This window comes from Euprymna scolopes, chromosome 4, assembly GCF_053919585.1.
Source record: "Euprymna scolopes isolate OS-2025 chromosome 4, ASM5391958v1, whole genome shotgun sequence".
Lineage (NCBI taxonomy): Eukaryota > Metazoa > Mollusca > Cephalopoda > Sepiida > Sepiolidae > Euprymna > Euprymna scolopes.
Genome location: NC_136485.1, coordinates 179,208,551 through 179,234,861, shown reverse-complemented (window position 1 = coordinate 179,234,861; position 26,311 = coordinate 179,208,551). Strand labels below are relative to the sequence as shown.

The 26,311-nt window shown below is 35.9% G+C and overlaps 1 protein-coding gene across 1 annotated transcript in view; it reads left to right on the top strand.

Moving 5' to 3' along the window:
- Window positions 1-20,491, top strand: part of LOC145270430 (exosome complex component RRP43-like) — a 37,076-nt gene extending 16,585 nt beyond the window's left edge. Inside the window, exon 2 of the mRNA XM_080126077.1 lies at window positions 19,625-20,491. Coding sequence (XP_079982203.1) covers window positions 19,625-20,382 — 758 coding nt within the window. The 3' untranslated portion in view covers window positions 20,383-20,491. The remainder of the gene's footprint in view (window positions 1-19,624) is intronic.
- The last annotated feature ends 5,820 nt before the right edge of the window (window positions 20,492-26,311 follow it).

Sequence of the window (26,311 nt, the reverse complement as noted above, 5' to 3'; positions counted from 1 at the left end):
TGGCGAGTTTAAATTTCCCAAAGTAAAAGTATTTCTGTGGCAAAAAGTTTTGTTATTAGAAACAAGGCAACCATTTTTTTGAATTCCTCACCCCAAAATTAGTAAGTTGCAAAGTTTCAAGCTTCTAACTTCAATGGTTACAGTTTTACAGCAATTTCAGTAACGTATACTTTTAACTCATTTTTTTTACCTTTTTTACAAAATTGCCTGTTTGACTGCTTTTACATGGTCCACAATTGAGTGGTTTTATCAATTTATAATTAAAATAAAGAATTATCTTGATCTCTAATGTGTTTTGAATCATACTAAGAAGATTCAATACATTAGCTATTAAAATGAAATTGATATGAACAGTTAAAGTTGCCTTTCCGTGTCGTATTTTCACTGTTTTCGCGTTGATAGAGGGATTTTGCCTAGTGTTTAAGTTGGTTTCATCTAATATTTATTGCCTAAATTTGTATTAATTTTCATCTACTACAAGATGACGTTACATTTATGAGGATTTTTCACTTGTTAGTAGCTTACATTTTTAGTTATAGACTATGAAATTTGGCTTCTCGGCCACGATAGCAAATTTTAACTTTCCGACAAACTTTGAATGATCATAACTTGATGGCTAATTGACCTACCAAAATAAATTTGGTATTTTTGTAAATGGTTTACAAAAATCTACATGCCCACATTACTTTTTTTTAGATATGATAAAAATAAAATTTTGGTTTGGGATACCTAATATAATCAATTCCTATTTCAGTCACATAAAATATTTTGAGTTTAAAAGAAATACACACACTCAAGTCAGATTTTTTTTTCTTTTTTTTTTTTTTTACTGTGATGAAGATGTTGCTTTTCACATAAGCAGCAGTCATCCATTTCTTTTTTCTTGAACCAACAATAAAATCACATGTGAATGAGGCAGTGTCCAAAATACCTCTGCCAAGGAAAAAAATCCATCTTTTATTTTGCCACTTCAGACTCCCAACAGTGCCTAAATTTTCATAATCATATTCTTATATTTGAAGGGTTCCAGGTTCGCATGTCACTATTTCCCTAGAATTGGCACATACCAATCATGGGAGCGTAGTTCTCTGCCTCTCCACACCATTACCACAGGTTTGATCCATTATTTATGTAATATTTTCCTCTTTACCATTTCTTGTTTCATCCCACCTCCCATCCATCTAATACATTCAATGTGCAATCAAGTTTATCAGAGTTTAATTATGTAAAGATACTTAAATACTGACCTTGTTTTAAGATTTTTTTCCGTGCTCATGTTGTATACAGCACTGATGTAAGGGAAATAATTCTCGTTGACTTAGAGATTTATTTAGTAAGAACAAATTAGTAATTTGTTATCTTTCAATTTCCAAAATGAAACAAAATAATTCTTTTATTTTTTCCATGCGTACCTGAATAAAATTCACCGAAAAGGAAATAAATAACACGACAAATAAGTAATAAACAAGAAATATGTGATCTTGGCCTGAAGGCCAATGAATAAAAAGCTCTCAAAACTTTCAATGTTCTAATTAAATGAGAATTTAAGAAATTTGAAGCCATGACTTTTTATTTGACAGTTTAAAGGCTTTACCTTTTCGTGTATTTTTTGTAAATGAAGCAATTTTAATTGTTTGTTAATAGTAACTTTGTGACTCCTAAAAAGCCTTTAAACTGTCGAATAAAAAGTCATGGCTTTAAAATTCTTAACAAATTCTTATAATATAGATAAAGGTCGTTGCATTGTTTTTTTTTTTTTTTTTTTAGTTTCCGAATCGATGTTAAAGTATGATGGACGCAGATGGATTTAGGTAATCGATGTAGGAAAGTCCGATCGTTGTTAAGTTAATACCTGTGATTAGCATTAGTGTCTCTTGTGGAGGAAGACGCCATGTTTGACAACTTTTGGAAGTGTTCGTTTATGTAAGAATTCGGTTCATTCTGGAATATAAGAATGTGCAGTTTCAGCCAATCGTAATAGCCAGAATATTGTCAGAAAGAAGTTATTAATTTGGATATTCGGAAGGAATATGTTATGTCTATGCATGTAATAATTCAGTTACAGAGGGTGTAATTGCACTGTAGTAGAAAAATGCAGAATAGTACCGGGTGACAACTGGTAGCAGTGCTAGGGCTAAATATATATAGAGAAAAGCAGAAACTCCTTCCTCTTATGATGTTGTGATTGTGATGGTTGTTCTCCACGAATGGAATGTAGTATTTTAATGTCACGAATGAATGTGTAATGGCGTTCAAAACTTACATAAAATGGTGGGTAATAGTTTAGACATAATAAATTTGTATATGGCATCTCTTATTGCAAACCTACAGTAATTTGGTCCAAAGGGGAATTTCTGCAATCAAAATATTATGTACAGGATATATACTAGCAGGCCACATGACATTGCTCGGTCATAAAATATGCTTAAGTATAATATTTTGATTAATACAGATTTCGTATTTATTATTATATTGGCCCAATATATAGTAATGATTTAAAAAGTTAAAAAAAAAATGACTTGTGAGCCACCACTGAGAATCGAAACCAAAGCGTTTAACTAACGATTTACTTTTTCCTTTGACGTTAATGCCTGAGCTATGGAGACATGTTTGCTGCAAGGCTAAAAATTAAAACATAAACCAATAGCTATTATGTTACGCATGCATATTCGTAATGACGTCATTCGACCTTTATCTAGCAAATTCCATTTTTTTTTAATTTTCACACTTTTGCACTGAGTTTCCTCGGCTAAAACCCAAATATAAAGTTTCATATGAGTTTGAATACCCTACATATTAAGTTTCTTGTTTGTAGATATAAACTGACAGGAGTTTGGTAGGCAAATTTTTTTAAACAAATATATATGCATATATAAATATATATAGAAAGAGGTCTGTGTTTACTATAACCTTTTTATGCAAATATTACACAAGTATAAATCATGTAGAATATCTGCATGAATATAATTACACGTACCAATTAATTAAAGATGCTCATTCCATACGAAAACCGAAAAGACTAATTGAGAATTAATTAAAATGAATGTTTAAAAGAACATGCAAATTAGTTAGATCTTTTGCAGATGAATGAAATTCCATAACCCATATATAAGAAAGTTGAATTTTCTTTTTAAATAAATAGAAAAAATGGTTTTTGATATGAATATCAATACACAAAAACTCCAAATTTATAAGAGTATAGATATGTTTGAAAATCTTTTTAGGAGTATAGAATTATATAATTGCTAAACAAAGACCTTTTCTTTTTTAATTATAATGAATTAAAAAAAAAATAAAATAAAAGTGAAAAATCCAGCTGGCTGGGACTAGTTTTGTTCCTCACTCGACAGCTAAATCGAAGAATAATTACGGTAAAAATGAAATGGAAATATGGCAGGGGACACACACACAAAAAGTGAGTAGAAGAAATAAGTAGGGAAAGAATCAAATAGAAACCAAATTAGTCCTAAAAGATTTTCTTTTTGCTTGCAAAGAGAAGGTCTGAAGGATTTAATATGAATGGTTTCAAGGATTTCCAGATGAAATACTAAGCGTGACTTGCTGAGAATGGAGAACAAGTCCATACTAAACCTTAAAGCACAAACACGGTTATTTATCAAATGCTCACATATGGCCGAACCATATGTATTATTATTAAATGTCTGGTAGTGGAAATTTTGCATAACGAATCTTTGCTGGATTATGTTGTCCTATGTAGACATCCAATCTCTGCTACGTGCATCCAACATATTGCAAACCACAAATATATTTAAATAAATCAACAATAGAATTACTATGGTGGGGGTGGGGTGGCGAACGACATTTCAAATTGATGATAGCATAGATCTAGTGAAAAAAACAACACAAGGATTCGGTGCAAAATAACACTGTTGAACAACCAGTATTTTTTGTTTGGCAAACCTGTTACTGATATTACCTAGTCAAGGTAGATGGAGGTAAATCGAACATTTGTTTACTGTAGTTTCTATGATTTTATAAAAATTAGAAATTTTATTTTTTATTGTGGATTCCATAATGTCTAAAGGATAACCATTGTTACAGAGGGTCGTTGTAATAAATTTCAACTCATCATCCAGATAGGACTTAGAAAAAAATCATTAATGACCTAGGTGTAAGGGTCTTAATCAAATTATTTTTTTGTTTTTTGGGACAAAAAGAGTCCCAATGTGTAGAAAGACCGGTAAACGTTGGCTTACAATAGACAGATATGACAAAACCAGAAGAAGTCTTAGCAACTAGTACATCCAAAAATGGAAGACTATAATTCACTTCTTTATCAACTGTAAACTTACAGGCTGGATGAAGGTTATTAAGATGATAAAGCATCCATTTTCATTTCATTGTGAGTTGAATTTTTGATTGGGTTTTACCGACAAAATCTAAATATATGAATATGAAAACAAGGCACATTATTATAATATTAATAATAATATTAATATTAATAATAATAATAATTGATGCTGCAAACATTTTTATCGTTTTAGATTTGTCTTTTATCTCAGCCTCAAATTTCATCCTCGCAATCAATTCTTTTCTATGGATTTTTTATTGAAGAATATTGCTTTTTTTATTTTGGATCAATAAAGTCTTTTTTTCTTCTTAGGAAGATCAATAAGCAATATTTTTTATCTCGTTTCATTTATTGACTAAGATAATAATAATGGAAGTATGATTATTTGAAAAATATATGTAAACTAGCAGGGAAATCTAGTGTTGCTCGGGAAATAATGAAAATCTTGTCTACACAGGTTTGCAACATGCTTCATATTGTGACCATTTTTTATTCTTTTACACGTTGGATCCCCGGCGTTGCCCGGTCATACAATCCACTTAAACATATTTTAATTTATGCAGCTTGTATATGTATTATAGCATCACTCATATTTTAACTTGTATATGTATTATAGCATCACTCATATTTTAACTTGTATATGTATTATAGCATCACTCATATTTTTTAACTTGTATATGTATTATAGCATCACTCATATTTTAACTTGTATATGTATTATAGCATCACTCATCTATTGAATGTTATATATTATGAGGAATAATTTGCCTGGTGGATTAAAAATTTTAAAACAAATGATAATGTCGTTCAGCAAATTCCATCCGTGTTTGTTTACAATATCATGTCAGCTGATATTTTGGTTTGACGATGAATGCCCTGGAAAAGTCACTTCTGATTAATGTTAAGCTTTAAAATAGGTAAATGAAGAAATTTGTGGCTATTTTAAATGGTACCTCTTCTTTTATCGTAGATTAAACTCATTAATAAGAAAAAAGTAAAACAGGAAGTATACCCGGGCTTGAACTGGGGATCATATGATCTGTAGTTGAATTATATCTCCAGATGACAATAATTCTGTTTTTTTTTTTTTTTTTTTTTTTTAAGAAGAAATGATTTGCTGAGAATTGAATCTTCCTTAATTTGCTTAGAATTATCTCCCTTGGCTGGTGTAACATAAAATATTACCCTGTAAAAAGTTTTTTTAGCTATAAGAAAAAAGACTATTTTTATGATCAGATTTTTTTGATGTTCGATACTTATCGGATCAATTTCTGTACAAAACATATCTAAGAACACTGCCAGACATATAAATTACCTTTGTGTGAAATTTGTAAAAGATAAGCTCAGCTATTTCGGAACATATGAGGAAGGAACTCTCACTCACACACACAAAGTGTCTATTATATAAGAGTAGATCGATTTTTTTTTTAAATTTCTAAAATAAAGTAAAATCTTGTCATTTCTACTGTTTATGAATGTCGTGTGTAAATGCAAACACTTTCATATTATCGTAACATAAAAAAAAAAACTTTAAAAATTAATATAATTATATTGACTGGCATCTAATATCCACATATTATTAAATCTCTGAGTATTTAATTGAAACCTAAAATGTCGCTTTAAATACTTTGGCTCAATGTTTATCAGCACGGGTTTAGGATTACAATGCAATCGATATCTAAATCAACAATACTTGGCATGCTTTCCGTTGCCTACTATCCCGTCTTTGGTCTTGACCAGAGATCATCTTTCAAGCATTTCTTCAGATGATCCTTCTTTACACTGTGAAATCTGACCAATGAGACCTGCAGATCTAAAAAAGCTAGAAGTGTTTAACCAATATTGTTGCCACAAAATTCTGCAGATTCGCTCGTACCATTTTGTCTCCAGTACAACTATATAAGCACTTTAGTTTCTGAATAGGACGTTGGTGGTGAATATTTTTTATAGAGATTACTCCAGACAAGGCATGAAGCCACTTAATATAAGGAGCTATAAAAGAAATCGTACAAGGTCAAAAACTAGTCATCAATAAGTGTTAGATAGATAGATTCTTACCCAGAAAACAGCAATTCTTCCCCCTTTGTCAGAAACATTGCTCATAGAAAGAAAAAAAAGAGAAGCAAGAGTTACAAGGCTGCTGAACATAAACCCAGTGTAAAACATCATTTTTTTTTAATTACATTTTCACCCCAAACAAGGCGCATTGCCACTTTGGAGGGGCAGCAACTACTGGGGCACTATGTTGGGATTTGGGCAGCAAGATGTCGGTTCATGTTGCACTTGAACTTTTGCATGTCAGTACAGTTGGGGAAGCAGGAACCTGGAATGGAATTCCAGAGTCTAGCGGTTCTGGGGAAGAAACTACTGGAGTAGAAAGATCTTTTACATCTAGGGATCTCTACAGTGTGGGGGTGGGATTTAGCTGCCTGTCGGGTTTGTCGAGGGTGTCTACGTCGTGGGGGCACAAGTGTCTGCAGTTTGTCAGAGCATTCACCATTAAAATACTTGTAGAACAGGCAGAGGGATGCAACTTTTCGTCGATGGGACAGAGGCTGAAGCTTAGATGCCAGCTCAGGGTCTATCAGATTGGCGACTCTCTTTTGAACCTCGTCTAGGAGCAAGAGACTAGTAGCAGATGCACCAGCCCAAATGTGACAACAATACTCCATACATGGGCGAATGGTGGCCTTATAGAGGTACAGGATACTTTCAGGTGTCAGTAGTTTTCTAGCACGGTAGAGAGAGCCTACCTTTTTCGCAGCGGCCCTGGCAATGTTTTCAATATAATTGTTCCAACTCATGTTTCCTGTGAACGTTAGGCCAAGGAGTTTGAAAGATGTACTCTCAGACAGGGAGTCACTGGCCATTGCTATTGGTGGTAGAGAAGGTTTCTTGTAATTATTGAAGGAAACCAGTTTAGTCTTGGCAGCATTGAATGTGACCATCCATTTATGTCCCCATTCCACTACAGATTGGAGGTCATCCTCTAGTGTTTTTGCCATTTCTTTAGATATGTGTTCGTTTGTTTTCCTGTCATGCCTGTTATAGAGTGTAGTGTCATCAGCATATATACCCATCTCAGAGGCAGTTTTGTCGGGAAGGTCATTAATAAATATTAGGAACAATAGAGGCCCAAGGATAGACCCCTGAGGCACTCCCGCATTTATATCACACTGTTTAGACGTACGGCCGTCGAGAACAACCTGGATTTTCTCTTATCTAAGAAGGATTTAATTATGTTAAGTATTCTACCAGTGATACCGTATGATTTAATTTTCCTGAGAAGACCGTTGTGCCATACCCTGTCAAAAGCTTTAGATATATCTAGAGCTACCGCTCTGCTCTCCCCGGCTTTGTCCAGTGAATGGTATATACGTTCAGAGATTACAGTGAGGATGTTTGCTGTGGAACGGGCTTGTCTAAATCCATATTGTTTGTCAGTCAGAAGTTTAGCATCTGTAAGGTGCCGGACTAGAGCATAGTTAATTAAGGTCTCAAATATTTTGGCGAAAAGTGAGAGGAGGCTAATGGGGCGATAATTTGATGGGTCAGTTCTTTCACCAGAAGTCTTGAATATTGGTACCACAGAAGCAGTTTTCCAACAGCCTGGAAAGCATGATTCATTAAGGCATTGGCATTTGTTGTAGAGTTTGGAGAGAACTGGAGCTACTTCGGCTGAGCACATTTTTAATAGCACAGCTGGGATGAGATCAGGTCCACATGCTTTTGAAGTGTCAAGGTTTTTTATAATAGCGTGTACCTGAGCAGGGGTGATTTTTAGATTGTCTAGCGTGGCGTCTGTCCGCAAAGGAACGTCAGGCAGGGGGTGGTTGGTAGGGTCCAGTATGGAGTTCGAGGCAAACCGGCTGGCAAGCATATTAGCCTTGTCGGTTGCTGAGCAAACAACCTCGTGATTGTTGGTTAGCGGGGGAATTGTTGATTGCCCATTATTTACTACACTGTTGTAGATTTTCCAGAAGTCACGATTTCCTAATTTTTGTGCTTCGATGTTTTTTTTAGTGGTTTCAGTAAATTCTCTCTTAGATGTCGCTATTTCTTTCTTAACGTCACTTCTAGCTTCTATATACTTCTGTTTGTTTGAACTGGACTTATGTCGGTTAAATCTGCGGTATGCATGCTGCCTTTGAGCAATGGCAGTTGCGCAAGTCGAAGTAAACCATTGGGGAGAGTGGGGCTTGCTATAAAATTTCCACATGGGAACATGTGCTTCCATTGCTGTTTTGAACCATTCAGTGGTCTCATTTGCGCACTGTTCAGCAGGAAGAGAAAAAATATTTCCCCATGGGGCATCTCTGATAAGATCTCTGATGGCTTCTCAGTCAGCCTTTTTATAATATCTCGTTGTTTTGAGCACTGGCTCTTCAGTTTTGGGTCTAGAATTTAGGGCAATTTCTACCATTATCACTGCATGGTCAGCGTTTCCGAGTGGGCTGTCAGCATTTGTTGTACAATCCTCGGGAACTGTAGTCAGAAACAGATCTAGAAGTGATGCTTGTTGTTCTTGCTGGTCAGGGAAACGTAACCATTTGTGATAGGGAGTGAGATATAGCAAAACTATGTGTTGTGCTTCCCGCTGCATCTGTGTGAGTAGAGAATCCAAGCCAGTTTTTGTGGTGAGCATTAAAGTCACCAAATACATATACCTGTGCGCTAGTGTCAAGGGAGAGTGCTGTGTCTATGCTGTCAGAGACTTTGTTTATTATGGTGCAGTCCTGGGTCGAGGGAGAGCGGTAGAGAAAATAAAAGTAGCTAATGTGTTGTATGTTTAGTCTAAAGCACATAAAGGTTTGATCGTCCGTTTCTAGGTTTGTTTCTCTAGTCATGGGGAGGGTGTTACGAATGTAGACTCCAAGTCTGTGCATATGTCTGTCAGAGTCCTTACAGCAGAGTGGGAGATAGCCAGGCATGTTAAAGTAGTTAGAGGAAATGGAGGAGTGTAGGTTAGTCTCGCTTAGTGCTAAGATATCCGGGGTATTTGTTAGAAGAAATGCTTCGACATCAGCTAAATTAGTTTTAAGCCCACGGATGTTAGTGAATGCAAGCCTCAAGGGAGGAGGCGAATTGCATTTGTTTGTCCCTAGGCCTGGTTTAAGCTTATTTTTTGATATTACTGTCATCATGTTTTTAAAGAGTTTCAGTTAGGTGAGGGGGAGCTGAACAAGAGGTTATGCAGGGTAACAGACATGCAACACAAGTAGACCATTTGGTGACCTTTCTTCAACTAGGACTGTGGCCTCGGGAAAGCCCATCGGGAATGAGTGCAGGGTCCCTTTCCATGCGCGACATGGCACTACAAACATCCCGATATTATACAACTGTTGATGGAGCAGCCGCTCTAAGCGCTACCAAAGAGTTAGGGCACCTGTACTACCAGTCGGAAACAGCAGCCAGGAACTGTCAATCCGGTACCCTCAGCCCATCAGAATAAGATCACCCCAATCTAATTGCACAGGCATTTGTGCATGTTTACTGGTTTCCTATTATGACAGAATGTGTGGTATTAGGCCGGAAGGTGGGAAAAACTAGTAATGCCCTCAAAAGATGAGAACTCGCCCGTCAGCATTAAAACTTAAGTGTCCAGCATCCTTCCCCTATCTTAGGAAAGGTGGTGATGCTTGGATGGGTACATACTCTATTCCAATAATGATTCCAAGATAAACATTGACTGGTCTGACAACACGAGAAGAATTATGTTGATTTTTTTTTTCTTTTTACAAAGGCATCACCACTTATCAAGGCCAAGAGGCCACTTGAGGATAAGGGTTAAAGAGTGTACAGTAGACAATTGGACAATAAAGTAATCATTAGTAATGGAAATTTGGTAAATTTGTTAACTTATATGGAACGGCTCATCAAGAACTTGTTTACATTAGACTTGAAGACAGCCATATTGTAGTCAGCTGGAAAGCAGGAAAACGAAAAACAATTCCACAGGCGTGCAGTTCTAAGAAAGAAGCTTTGTTCATGGAATCTACATTTAGGTTTAGGCACATAAAGAGTGGGGGGAATCATTGATAGTGTTTTCTGCCAGACAGGTGTTTCTTGTGAAACTTTGGTGAGGGGAACCATAGATTGGAGCTCAGTCGAGCACTTGCCATGAAAATAACGATAAAGCAGAGACAAACTCGCAACATCTCTTCTGTGAAAAAGAGGTTGCAGGAAAGAGAAAAGGATATCCCCTATGAGGCTACAAAGTCCATTTTGAACTCTATCAAGGCCGGATAAGTCCTTTCTAGCAGTTCCTGCCCAGATGTGGCAACAGTACTCCATCCTTGGACGTACCTGGCTTATAGAGAATTGCATCAGCAGTGAGATATCTACTGGATCGATAGAAGGATCCCACCATTTTTCCAGCGGCCTTGGCAACGGATTTAATGTATGTGTTCCATTTCAGATCAGGAGTAAATGTCAAGCCCAGAAGCTTGTCCAAACATGTGGCCTCCCCAAGACGAGAGCCATTCATTTCAATTGATGCCAGATGGGGATCAGTGTTGATGATGTAAAGATAAAAGCTTGGTTTTAGAAGCATTAAAAGTAACGAGCCACCTCTTTCCCCATTGTACCACTTACTCAAGATCAGAGGAGAGAGAATCGGAGAGAACTTGGTCGTTTAGTCTTAGATGTGCATCCATAGATAGTAGTGTCATCAGCATAAATGTCTACGGATGATGTAAGGATGGTTTTGAATTGAAAACCATTTTTGGTTTCAGAAGAAAAGAAAAATATTGTTTTAAACAAAATGGTAGTCGTCAATTAGAGAAGCTTTGAATTGTAAAAGCTAAAACGAAGAATAGGTTTTTCGTTGGGTAGTCAATCTCTACAAGTGTCAGATTGTAAAAGTCTGCAGACAGAGAGGAAATTCCTTCTCGTGTTGGATACAAATCGTGTGGGAATTCGATAGTTTTATGAAATCATTCTGGTTTCTGATTGGTTGCTAGCAGAACATGGCTCTATTTGATTGGTCAGTTCCTATAGCCAGTGTCTATAAGTAGAAGCTTCCAACTTTCTGTAATCATACCCCATTATATAAAAAAAACATTTTTTACTCATGCGTTGATTTTGGATTTTGTACTTTCAAGTTCGTATTATTTAAATTATTTGAACTTGAGTGCCATTTCCAAGTTTCGATTGATCTAACCTTTGCCCTTCTTCAGGTGTATTGTGTTGAAATTTGCATGGAATTTTGCGCGAAAGCTTTTTTTTGTAATCAATAGGAGTAGTATGCTCTTGTTCTGTCAGCCATGACTGAAGTAGAAATCCTAAGTAATTCACAATTGTATTTTAAGTGTCGCCTGCATGGAGGATTGAACCTTCAACCTCCAAAAGAGTGTAACTTTACAAGTGAGAACTCCAAATTATGTACAGATTCCAGATTTGGACAAAGATTTCAGAGTTCGACCAGATACAGCTGAAAAATGTTGGAAATTATGTCAATCTAAACGTTGTGAAAATAATACGCAAGATGAGAACAGTAGTTTGAATAATCCAAATAATAGGAATTATCAATCCTCATCTCAAAAATTCAGAAACATAATCTGGACTTGTTTGATTAGCGACTTTTATTTTATTATATATTTTAAATATTTCTGTCTTTTTAAAAATTTTTTTTGACTATAACAATCTATACTAACATACAATCGTTTTCTTCTTTCTTACTCGCATATGTCTTGGTTCCCCAACAAAAGAGGTAACTCCCTCCCGTTTGTCCAGTCGTCCGTTTGTACTTTTCTCAATATCCATGCCTTGAATTTTTTTGTAAATGTTGCACAAACATTAGTCATGGTGAAAGTAAATTTTTCACTTGTGGAGGGGGACACTGCATGCTCAGCTTATTTTTTGTTTTATGTAAATCTCTTTTTTCAAGTTTGTTGCGCATTATCATTATTTGAATTTCTTGGATCAATCAAGCCACAAATAGATGAGTCCATCAGATCGTACTGTTGGTGTGTGCATGTGTGTGCATCTGGTGGTGAGCTGACAAAATTGGCAAGTTTTTGCCAATTTTGTTCTGATAGCTTCTCTCTACAAATACGGATTTGTTGATCATTCTCTGATGCCAAGTGTTGACCTCTTTGTGTCACAAGTATTGTGCTTATTGTCATGAGAAGCTGACATCTTTGGTGACCTTGTAGGAAGTGCCAGACAGGCGTACTTGCCAGCTGCATCAGATAATTGCCTCTATTCTCAAAGAATACACTTCTTTCTCCTGAAGGCTAAGAAAAATGATTCTTCTTTTTGGCCATTATTGTTCATCTTTTGTGTCCATCTTTGACAATGTTCGGCTTTGTTATTTGTTGGCTAAAAATCAAAATGGTGGAAAATGAAACCCCCCCCTCTTAATTATAAGACTCTTCGAAAGTATGTATTGAGTTTCAAAGAAGAGCAGAAAATTATTTTAATAGTGATCAGAGAAGAGTATGTCTGCTGAGCTTGATTTTGTAATCTGTTTTCAACAAGAATGTATATTTGTAAAATTCTGTCATTTAATAGCTATGAAACTTCTATTTCAAATGTGCACACTCAGACCAACAGACAACCAGTACTTGTTTCGGCATTCATCCTGGAGTGGTTGGGTCAGTTCCATCCAGAGAATTGGCTATATCCCGAAAAAATGCTGATCAGGAAACTTCCCTATTTTTTTTTGCTTCCTTGAGTGTACTAACATGCAGAAAATTAAATCTAATATAAACGGACATCTCGTTGCTCAACTCCACTGTAGACATGATACCAAGTAGAAGCTCCTCACGTCCAAGTGGTAATATGCTTTGTTTGGGATGAAAAAAGATTTAAAAAAAAAACCAAAGCAACCATAAAAACTGGCTTTACTAAATCTAACCGTAAGATTTATGCGTGCTATTTTTTATAGTATCATAAAGAATTTGGAGGTACACGCTATCAGGAATTTCTTGAATTAAGCGATGTTAGAAATGAAGAAATACTACCAAATGTCAATCAGAAAATGCTGAGATTGCATATTTCAAGAAGTCTTTAACTGCAAAGAAATATTGAACGTTGTCATGGGAAGAAAATTTAATTTTTCATATGTTTTGAAGCAAATTTTTGGTAAAGTAAAAAAAAGTTGCAAAAATATTGATGTCAACATTTAAGTCTATGAATGTTTCAAGATAAATCAATTTGTTTTTTAACTTGGAAAAAATGCCAGAGAAATGTATGGAATGCTTCAGACTACTTTTGGATCATCATGCATGAATCAAGCATCGGATTTTGAGTGGCATAAGAGATTTAAGGAAGGCAGGGAATCTGTATGGGATGATGAAAGGTGTGGGAGGAATAAGGAAGTTAGAACACCAGAGTTGATTGGCCAAATAAAGACTTTCATGGATAAGAACTGCTGTGTGTCTGTAGAAATAATTAAGTGCACAGTTTGCACAATTATTCACAAGGAACTGAAGATGCGAAAGATTTGCGCGAATGCATCAGTCCACAACTCCATCTTTGCCACAGACTATTTGATCAAAATGGGTATCAAGACGGTTCCTTACTCTTCATATAGTTCAGACCTTTTTCCCTGTGATCTTTGGTTATTCCCTAAGCTCAAGGAAAAATCTAGAGGCTGTATGTGTACAAGGTGCTTCCAATAAGTTTCCAGACTTTTTTGTGTAGACAATTGCAAAGATGATGAAAGAGGCTGTGATGAGGGTCATTGACACGTTCATACAAGAGGACTTTCATGGGGCTTCCAGAACTTGCTGGAACAGTACAAGTGCATTCTAGTCAGAGGATATTACTTTGAAGGAGACTAGAGTTTCATGTGTGCACTATCGATGAGTGCTCATATGAAAACAATCTGGAAACTTAATGAAGGCATATATATATATATATATATATATATATATATATATATATAGCGCACATGATTTTGTCCTGTTCTTTTTATTATTAGATTAACATAACAAATTCAGAAAAGGTATGACAATTTTAAATATGCATGGTCATAATTTGTGACTTGCAAAAAAAAAAAAAAAATTCATGTGTTATCCAACAACTGCAAATTGCCATCCTCATGATTGAAGGACGATCACATATTAAAATTGTATAGCAAATTTCTAGATTTCTTTTATAATAAAAACTTGCAGAACAAAAACAAAAAAAAAAAAGTGAATTCCAATCAAAATGTATTTTATTAGTAAAGCTTTTACTGATACATTTGATTGGAATCCATTACTTTTTTTTTTTGTTCTGACAGTTTTTATTACCAAAGAAATCTAGAAATTTAGCACAAAATTCTGGTAGACATGATAAGAAAAAAACGAATGTACACATGTCTAGTTTGTAGTGGAATGGGGTTGTAAATGAATAGTAACATTTAATCTAAAAGTTTTAAATTGAAAGTCATGTTTAATTTCAAAAGAGTTTCCGATGGATAGCTAATCTGTATAAGTTCATGAAGATGAAAAAGCTTTCGGTGGGTAGCTAATCTGTAAAAGTCTTGAACTTTAAACTTTTGCAGACACAGAGCAAAGATTTTTCTCGTGTGGATACAAAAAATTATGTGCAGGAATTCTAAAAGATCCAAAAGTTTCTGATTGGTTGCTAAAAGGACATGCCTCCATTTGATTGGTCAGTTCCTATCCCCAGTAAAACCTTCAAATTGTCTTTAATCATATTTCGATTTTTATAAAAATATTGAAACATCAAGCTTCTTTCCTTTAACAATTCTAAGAAACTTTCTCAACCGCCAATCACCATGATTAATAACACTCTATTTGAGAACTCATCATTCAAACTAATAATTTATATTTTTGTTGCATATACTATTATCCAATATTATTTTGATTAGCCATATATACTAATGGTTTAACAAAAACTATGGGAAATCAAGCCTCTTGGGCTAAATAGCATTTTTAACTCGTACGTTGGTAGATAGTTTAATTGATAATAGGGTTCACACAATCTTGAAGAGTCTTTGAATTTTGGCTTTTGCCTTGAAATGGCCTTATTTCTATTATTACCTTGAAAAATCCTTGAAAATATGGAAAATGTTTTGAAAATGCCTTGAAAATTGTATTTATGTCCAGTAAAAATTTGTGTTGCAATATTAAAATTAAAATCAAAATAAATACCATTAAGTTGTTATTTAATTATTAATAAAAATGATTAAAATATTAAGAATAAATAAAAATAAATGCTATTAAATCGTTATTCATTTATTAATAAACATACCATTAAAATAGTTTTTCAATATTGAAAATAAAATCCAAATACATTGTTCTGAAATCACATCATATTATTGTGGATACAAGAGTTATGTCCCTTTATTACAAAACTATCTGATGTTTTCCATATAATAACATCTGGTAGTTTTGTGATAAAGGGATGCAACTCTTGTAACCGTAATACTGGAAATTCAAAATCTAAAAGTAAAATGAATACAATGTAGACCAACTACAATGGGGAAAATAACATTTACTTGCGCTTGGTTGACTAAATATAAGTAAATCAGGGAATGTAAATATGATTGTCAACAGGTATATTGTTTTATATGTAAATGAAAATGACTTTTCTGTTGTCAATTATTAAGTGTTTTGGTTTATGATATCATTGTTTATATATCAAATTTTGTTGAGAAAACTTGAATTTTGTCTAGAGAAGTCATTGAAAAACTTTGAAAAGTTCTTGAAAATGGATATTAAAAATCTTTATGAACCCTGGTTAATATTCACGATTAAATGAAACTCTTGACTCATTTTGAAATTGTCAGTCAGTTTCATGACAAGTTGTAATGTTATTTCTTCAGTCCACATGAAATCATTATCATAAACATAATTTTTACAAAACTTCTGGGACACATTCTCAGAACCCGGTGGTCATTTTCTTTTTAGACTGGTATGACCTTGTAAGGAATGTTGTAACCATACATCCGGTTTACGATTTCCGGTTGCGCATGAGTACATAAACATAAACCCACAACAGCGTAAATAAAATCGTTGCCCATTTTTTTTTTCCACGTTTAAATTGTCCAAATAAACAATTGTTAATACTTTCTGCTTTTTTTTTTTTTTTTTTTTACATCGTTCATTTCCGCATTGTCTTAATTAGTTTTATTGATCTTATTATTAACATATAAATTAAATATTTGACCCAATGGGTCATGAATGTTTGTTTAAGATAGAATGTAACTTTTTTTTCATTTATTTTCATTTTCTATTTAAAAAGCCAGTCTTAACATGGGGAGAGTGTTTTTTTTAAACTATTCTGTACTTTCAACTAACAATTTCATTTAAAAAAGATATATCAAAATTTGAATTCAAGTATTATGGTATCTGTTCAGTGAACATTTACCTACAAGTATGGCAAACCACTTATAATTCAATGGCTGTAATTTTTTTTTTCAAAAATAAACAATTATAAACAGAATGACTCATAGAAATCTATCTTTTTTCATTTTAATATACTTTCACCAAAATGTTTCTGTTATGTCACAAAAAACTATTTTCTTTACATCACAAGTGTCTAGCTCATATATTAATTCCATTGCTAATATAACATACTGACCCAACGGGTCACGGGTAGTCTAGTATATGTATAAAATGAATTTTTTTTTATTTTTTTTTTTTAATTACATTTTCACCCCAAACAAGGCAAATTGCCACTTTGGTGTAGGGGGCTACTATCAGGGGCAACAACTACTGGGGTACTATGTAGGGATTTGGGCAGCAAGGTGTCGGTTCACGTTACACTTGAACTTATGCACGTCAGTACTGTTGGGGAAGCAGGGACCTGGAATGGAATTCCAGAGTCTTGCGGTTCTGGGGAAGAAACTATTGGAGTAAAAAGATCTTTTACATCTAGGGATCTCTACAGTGTGGGGGTGGGATCTAGTAGCCTGTCGGGTTTGTCGAGGGTGCTTGCGTCGTGGGGGCACAAGTGATTGCAGTTCGTCAGAGCATTCACCACTAAAATACTTGTAGAAAAGGCAGAGGGATGCAACATTTCGTTGATGGGACAGAGGCTGAAGCTTAGATGCCAGTTCAGGGCCTATCAGGTTTGCGACTCTCTTTTGAACCTTGTCAAGGAGCGAGAGACTAGTAGCAGATGCACCAGCCCAAATGTGGCAGCAATACTCCATACATGGGCGAATGGTGGCCTTATAGAGGTACAGGATACTTTCGGGTGTTAGTAGTTTTCTAGCACGGTAGAGAGAGCCTACCTTTCTTGCAGCGGCCCTGGCAATGCCTTCAATGTAATTGTTCCAACTCATGTTTCCTGTGAACGTTAGGCCAAGGAGTTTGAAAGATGGACTCTCAGATAAAGAGTCGTTGGCCATTGCTATTGGTGGTAGAGAGGGTTTCTTGTAATTATTGAATGAAACTAGTTTAGTCTTGGCAGCATTGAACGCGACCAACCACTTTTGTCCCCATTCCACTACAGATTGGAGGTCTTCCTCTAGTGTTTCTGCCATTTCTTTAGAAATGTGTTCATTCGTCTTCCTGTCGTGTCTGCCATAGAGTGTAGTGTCATCAGCATATATACCCATCTCAGAGGCAATGTTGTCGGGGAGGTCATTTATGAATATCAGGAAAAATAGAGGTCCAAGGATAGAACCCTGGGGCACTCCCGCATTTATATCATATTGTTTAGATGTGCGACCGTCGAGGACTACCTGGATTTTTCTCTTATCTAAGAAGGATTTAATTATGTTAAGTATTCTACCAGTGATACCGTATGATCTGATTTTACTGAGGAGACCCTCATGCCATACCCTGTCAAAAGCCTTAGATATATCTAGAGCTACCGCTCTGCCTTCCCCCGCTTTGTCCAGTGAATGGTATATACGTTCAGAGATCACAGTGAGGATGTCTGCTGTGGAACGGGCTTGTCTAAATCCATATTGTTTGTCAGTCAGTAGTTTAGCATCTGTAAGATGATGGACTAGAGCATGGTTAATTATGGTCTCAAATATTTTGGCAAAAAGTGGGAGGAGGCTAATGGGGCGATAATTTGATGGGTCTGTCCTTTCGCCAGAATTCTTGAATACTGGTACAACAGAAGCAGTTTTCCAACAGCCCGGAAAGCAAGCTTCATTAAGACATTTGTTGTAGAGTTTGGAGAGAACTGAAGCTACTTCGGCTGAGCACTTTTTTAATAGCACAGCTGGGATAAGATCGGGTCCACATGCTTTTGAGGTGTCAAGGTTTTTTATGATAGCATGCACCTGAGCAGGGGTGGTTTTCAGATCGTCTAGTGTGGCGTCTGTCCGCATAGGAAAGTCAGGTAGGGGGTGGTTGGAAGGGTCCAGTGTGGAGTTTGAGGCAAACCGACTGGCAAGCATGTTAGCCTTGTCGGTTGCTGAGGAGACAACCTCGTGATTGTTGGTTAGTGGGGGAATTGTTGATTGCCCATTATTTACTACACTGTTGTAGATTTTCCAGAAGTCTCGAGTTCCTAGTTTTTGTGCTTCGATGCGCTTTTTAGTGGTTTCCGTAAATTCTCTCTTAGCTGTCGCTATTTCTTTCTTAACGTTATTTCTAGCTTCTATATACTTCAGTCTGTTTGAACTGGACTTATGTCGGTTAAACCTACGGTATGCATGCTGCTTTTGAGTAATGGCAGTTGCACAAGTCGACGTAAACCATTGGGGAGAGTGGGGCTTACTATAAAATTTCCGCATGGGAACATGCGCTTCGATTGCAGTTTTGAACCAGTCAGTGGTCTCGTTTGCACATTGTTCAGCAGGGAGAGAGAAAATATTTTTCCATGGAGCATCTCTAATTAGTTCCCTGATGGCTTCCCAGTCAGCCTTATTATAATATCTCGTTGTTTTGAGCACTGGCTCTTCAGTTTTGGGTCTAGAGTTTAGGGCGATTTCAACCATTATCACTGCATGATCAGCGTTCCCGAGTGGGCTGTGGGCCTTCGTAATGCAGTCATCGGGAACTGTGGTCAAAAACAGATCTAGAAGTGATGCGTGTTGTTCTTCCTGGTCAGGGAAACGGGTTGGAAACGTAACAATTTGTGATAGGGAGTGAGATATAGCGAAGCTATGGGTTGTGCTGCCCGCATTTTCAACATCATTCACACCTAGGAAATGTTGGTAAAATTTGCTTTATATATATGTACCAGCTAAAGTGATGACATCTTAGTGGTCTACTGCTGTAAAATTATTCACCTTGTCATGCACTTGAGAGAAAGATAAAGTCTTCGCATAGTTAGGTTAGTTAAATCGAATATAGTAATGATAATCATATCAACTTTAAACCGAAGAAAAATTCACAAATATAAAAATTTAATCATTTTTTTATAAAAACATTTCTTCTTTCATTGCAGGTTACATCAATTCCGCTGAAGGCTCTGCTCTTGTGAAAACGGGTAACACAGCTGTCATTTGTGGCATCAAAGCTGAACTTGCTGAACCAAAAACAGATGAACCTAAGTTGGGTTACATTGTTCCCAACCTGGAACTTTCTACGCTCTGTTCGCCACAATTTCGTCCGGGTCCACCAGGGGAAAAAGCTCAGATCTGCAGTCAGTTCTTATTAAACAGCATTCAGAATGCCAAGTGTCTTCAACTGTCCGACTTGTGTATCGTTCCACGAAAGTTAGTTTGGGTCTTGTACTGTGACCTCATCTGTCTTGATTATGATGGAAATGTTCTGGATGCGGCTCTCTTGGCCCTAGTAGCAGCACTCTCTAACTGTACTTTGCCTAAAGTAAATGTTGATGAGGATTCTTTGGAGATTACGACGGACTTCAGTGAACGAGTGCCTCTGAAGGTGTTGTCTCATCCGGTTGCAACTACGTTTAGTATTTTCGAGAACAGCATCCTTTTGTTGGATCCATGCAAGGATGAGGAAGAGTTGTCTAGTGGCAGTATTACAGTGATTACGACAGCTGATAAATTGTGTGGGGTACATAAACCGGGTGGGGAAAAGCTTTCTGAAGGGAAATTACAGCAGTGCCTTGAACGTGCGCGTGAGCAAACGTCATTCATACAGAATTTGTTGAAGAAGGCGGAAAAAAGTTTGAAAAAAGAAGAAACCACAACATCCAAGTTGAGTTCAAAAAAGAAAAAACAGTCGAGTTAGTAAATGAAAACAGATTTGTCATATCTTAACGTTTTCGATTGAACGCATTGATTTTTTTTCTATTTTGTACTACATATACTGATAATAAAATCTTTTTCTAAACTTTGTTTATGAGACTTTTTTAATTTTATTTTACAATTGACAAGCTCTGTTCGTTGTTTCGCAGTTTAATTCCTTCATATTTGGATTTTTTTCGACTACTGTTTTCATCTTGAATGTTATTCGCATAACATTTTAGTCAATCTAACCTCTGACCTTCTTCACGCGTACCTTGTTGAACTCTAGCAACCTGCACAGAATTTGAAACAGAATACTTAATTTAACAGGGTTTGCACAGGCTTGAAAAGTCTTTGAATTTTGATTTTTGCCTCCAAAAGACCTAATTTCTATTATTATCTTGAAAAATCCTTGAAAATATGGAAAATGTTTTGAAAATGTCTTTAAAGGCTTTGAAAATTTTATTCTTTATGTCTAGTAAAAATTTGTATTGAATTATTAAAAATAAAATCAAACCAAACACTACTATTAATACTACCAGACCTGAGCTACTGAACCTGATTTGCCCCTGTGCCTGGTCTCTTGGCCAAAATTGTGAAAAAAATATTAAAATGCATTAATAACCTTTTGCCTTTCATCTACCACCAGTATTCAGCCTTTGTGTGCCAGTCCGCCCAACAGGTGGAGTCCTCCTTGATACACAGGTACTTTCTGCAGTGGGTGCACCAGAACCTTGTCTTCACCTTTTCTTGTGTGTGTGTGTGTGGGGGGGGGTATTTTTGTAAGATATTCCGGAGGGGGGTGTCTGTTGTATCTCAGGTATTTCTCCATGCACACAGTACAGATGTGGTCAGATGAGGTGCCAGAGGGAATTTCAGGGAAGTGGTTGCCTGGCTTCAGGTGTTGAGTACAGGGTTTTTGTTGTCCTCTGTGAACAGCTGTAGAATGGTAGTTTCCTGCCAGTTCCAGACACAGTGTTTGTATATATCTTGTAAAGTACAGAGGTTTTCTGGCAGCTCCTTGTGTAGAAAAGTACAGCACATAGAAACTGTAGCAAGCCCACATGAAGAATTTGATGGCGCCAGCAGTAGTGGCGTCGTGAAAGGTGAAGGCAGGCCATCTGGTCGTTCTTGTCACAACCGCTCATGTGCTTGTTGTATTCCAAGACATGCTGTGGAATGCTCACTTCAGTGAAAGTATCATCCTTCTTCTTCCTGTTGACAGTTCCCATCTTTACATGGTAGTTTAGATGAAGGTGATGGGCCTGTTGTCCTGCCATATCATACGCGATGCTATCCTGCCACAGGTAGCGGCTTTCACCTTGAGGGAGTTTCTTGACTGTCTTAAAAGACTTTGGAAAGAACTTTCTTTTCTGTAGGAGAATTCCAACAACCCCAGTTTATTGGTGGTTCACAGCATATTTGGCCAGAATCACCGAGTTGTAGAAGAGGTCCATGACCAGAATGTGTGAGTTGCCCTCCATCCCAGCCGGCGTCAAGAGATGGACAGCAGTGTTCCCGACCCCACCCAATTCTTGAACTGGCATTAGTGCTGCCCCAGTGTAGACTTCTGCATCGAGAATATATCCAGAAATGATTTGATGCCCCATTTTGTGGGCTTGTCTTTTATGTTACTGTTTTATCGCAATTTTTCATGGGAATCATTCTCTCATCCAAGCTCTGGTGGTGTCTGGACTGGTAGTGGTGTTGGAACTTGAGGAATATATACTCCAGAGCAGGCCTGAACTTGTAGATTCTGTCTCTCTTGCCAATACCAGCATCCTCCTCATCAACCACATCAAGTGCAATGTGAACAAACATCTTTCTACTCGTCTCCCTTCATGGTACCCCTGCAAATTATATCCCCGATAGTAGCCCTCTACTTCAAAGTGGCACTGTGCCTTGTTTGGGGTGAAAATTGAAAAAACAAAAAACAAAAAAAACTTTAGTTTACAAAACAACTCACAACTCCGTCAAAACAAAGGAAGCCATTTACAGAACGTTAGGCTTGTGCTAAATTGAGGTCAAGCAGCGATTGGGTAGCTTTTGTTAATTCCCTGACTGCACAAAAACACATGATTGGAAAAAAACTGGTTCAGTGGTAACTCGGTAGATAGCATGTTTGGAAATTACCGGTATATCTGTAACTCGGTCTGATAGAATTAAATTATTTAAGTATTAATAAAAATACCATTAAAATATTCTTATAAATTGAAAATAAAATTGGAATACATTGTTCTGAAATTGCATAGTATTGTGGATACAAGAGTTACGTCCCTTCATCACAAAATTACCTTAGATAGTTTTGTGATAAAGGGACATAACTCCATTATTTTTTGGCGGGGAGGGGGCGGCTGGCCTAGTTTTTTGTCAAATTTATTTTCTTGCTTTTTTTTTTTTTTTTTTCTTCAAGGTGGAAGCATTCAAATCTCTTTATTTTGAGATTCTCATTTACAATTTTTTTGGGGTTGGGTAGCACAAGGAGGAAGGATTAGTGGTTGGCCGCCATAAATATACTTGACCCCCCCCCCAATATACTTTCCTTGCATTGATGGAATTCTTAAATGGTGAAGCCTGCTAGCATTTTTGTGTGAAAAAATAATTAAAATAATTAAGAATAAAAAAAAACATGTTTTTGTGACATAGTTGTGTAAACAGACGCATAAGAATGGTTCTACTGCTAATCTTAATATAGATATTGGCATATTGTGATACCCTGCCCTTATCATACGTCAACCAGGGGTGGTAACATAATGAAGACTGTTTTGCCATGCCCTATATCATCAGCAGCTTTTCCTACCAGTCAGGATATAAAAACAATATCTTCTTTATAATAACGAGCAATGTGTATTTGTTTGTATATAAATAAATGTATCTACTTCCATCCCATCACACAAAAGTTAGCAAGTAAAACATGTGCCTTTTCTATCCCATGCATGAAACACTTTGAGGCGGTGAGGTAAAGTGAGAAAACAAATAGCAAGTCAGACAACCACCTCAGACTTAATTTGCTGCTTGAAATGAATTTGAATGAAATCCTCCACCTGATAATAAAAAGTCAACCATGTTTTTTCTTTACATCGTCAGAAAAGATAATTTATATATGAAAAGTTTGTTAATCTAATTCTATTTAATATAAATATTTTAATAAGATGTCGAGATAAACACTTTAAATAAATAAAAAATTTTTTTTAGATTGGTAGACTACTTTGCCATTTTACTTAATACTTTTTTTAATGTATATCTTGTTTCAAAATCCCACGTCTTTCTAGAAGGATATCTGGAACTTATAGAAGGGACCATGTGAAGGTTGCCAACATTCTGAAGTGAAAGTGCTTCTGTGGAATAAACTGTATTCGAACTTGGCACACCCAGGTTGTTAGTCCGTGTCATTAACCACTGAGCCACCATCACCTCTGCTGTTGCTACTGCTTGTTGCTATTGTTTGTAGTACCATAGAATGAAACAAATTTCTATGTATTTGCATGCAGTAAAAATCGTTGCATGAATGGAAAAACACTTTTTTCTAATGACAAAATGATTTATTTTTATTACACCATTCGGTGTAGGTGGAATAAAGTTAGACAGCATCCATATGAAGAAAGTGTTTTTGCCGAAAGTCTGTCAACTGTTATCTTAAGTAGTGATGAGTCGATTCCGATACAATTACCGATTCCAATTCCAATTCTTTATAAATAAATTTCTAAATATTTAACTATATTTTTTTTCCCCGATTTCGGCAAAAACGCATGTTACATGTGCAGATATTTTCTCAAATGTAAAAATAAACTTGTGGGGGATAGTTTATAGATTTTAGTTTTATTGATAATTTAAAATCAATAAATATTTAATATTTTAACATTACTACCAGAATTGCAAATTTTGTTTTTAAACAAAATCAAAGAATCTTTTTTGGCATTCCTATGCCCCAAAATGTTCTGATTCCTGATTCCCATTAATTGTCCCAACACTCTTAATCTTAAGGTGAAGATATTCAATGCTTGAACGTGAATAGAAAAAGAGGACACCTTTCTTTGTTGCTTCCAGGAATCTCTCCGCTGGCCGACTGTGATTTCCAAATGGGCTGAAGTATTTCAGAGGACATATGGAATTAATGCACCCTGCAAACAGTGTGTAACCAAATCACCTAACAAGAACAGTTCTTCATGAAAAAATAAGGCATTTTTTATGACTGCTACAAGTCCCTTTTGGCGTTGGTGACGTAATCCAACCATTATTGTAATTATTTATGGTCAAATGAAAATAAATCCTGTAGTGTTTTTGGGACAAATGAAATCAATGCACCCTGCAAGCAGATGGTTAGGGTGTAGCCAAATCACCTAACATTTATTTGTGAGAGAAAATAAGTCTTTATTTATGAGTATTGCTGTACGACTCTTCTAAAGCACCTGATGAAATATTTTTTTTGTGTCGAGAGATTAATTGCGACAATGATGTTGACAGATATGGTTTTGAATATTTTGTTGATTACGTTACAACCACGACAAAGAAAGTGCACTTGTCCGGATTCAATTTCAATCCTAATTTCAATTCTGTATGTAAATTAACCAGATTTTACGTTAGAAGTGTGTTCTTAAAAAAAACTTTTCTTTTTTTTTTGTCTTTTTACCCCAGACAAGGCATATTGCCACTTGGCACGTAAAGGGCTACTATTTGGGATTGTATCTAATGGGATTGTAGGGAGTTGAGTAGTGAGATACCTGCTCACATTACATTTAAAATTCTGCATGTCAGTACAAACAGGAAAGCAGGAAACAGTAAGGGAATTCCAAAGTCTAGCAGTTCAGTGGGGGGAGGGGACAATAAAGTAGAAGGCTTTCCGTCATCTAGGGACCTCAACAGTGAAGGGTGGAAAATTTTTTTTCTGCATATTATATCAACGATCTGTGCATAAATTATGTTACAAGTGTGTTAATCCTTTTTCATTTTTGCAATTTGAGTCGACTCAGAAATTTTTTATGGATGTAAGTAAACTATTTTGAAGAAAAGAAATTCCTAGTTCTTTTATTATATCTGTGTTGGTCAAGCTTATTGACTATGCAAATGTTTGTGCTATAATATCGCTATTGCATATAAAGATCTGTACATAGATAATTTTATATTTACTAGCAGGCCGATCATAAAATATGTATAAAAATTATATTTTAATTCATGCAGATTTCTTATTTCTCATTATAGAGCCAATTCTCTTACTGGGCAACCATTTTTTACTGTTTTAATGTTGTTTACTGATTTAGGGTATTTTGGCACTGCTGAATCAGGAAATGGCGTCTGTTTATCTCCAAGTCAAGTTTTTGTGCCAAGTTTTTTTTTTTTTTTTTTTTTTTTTTTACAAAGGAGAGTCACCACTTATCAAGGCCCGGAGGCTACTCGAGGATAAGGGTTAATAAGCATACAGTGGTCAATGGGACAATAAGAAGAACGGCTCATCAAGAACTTGTTTACGTTGGACTTGAAGACATCATATTATAGTCAGCCAGAAAGCAGGCAAAAGGAAGAGAGCTCCACAGGTGTGCAGTTCTAAGAAAGAAACTTTGTTCATGGAATTTATAATTAGGTTTAGGCACAGATAAAGAGTGGGGGAAATTATTGATAGTGTTTTCCACTAGACGAGTGTTTCTCATGAAAGTTTGGTGAGGGGGGGCATAGATTAGAGCTCAGACGAGCACTTGCCATGAAAATAATGATAAAGCAGAGACAGGCTTGCAACATCTCTTCTGTGAGAAAGAGGTTGCAGGGAAGAGAAAAGGGATTTCCCCAAACCCTCAGATCATATGACAAAATTGATTACATTTTTGTGGTATTATCAGCTGATTTTTGTGAACACATATCATCCTAAATATATTTTTAAAAGAAAAAAAATGTTTTGCCAACAACATATATTGATTACCTGATTGAAACATCGATTACTG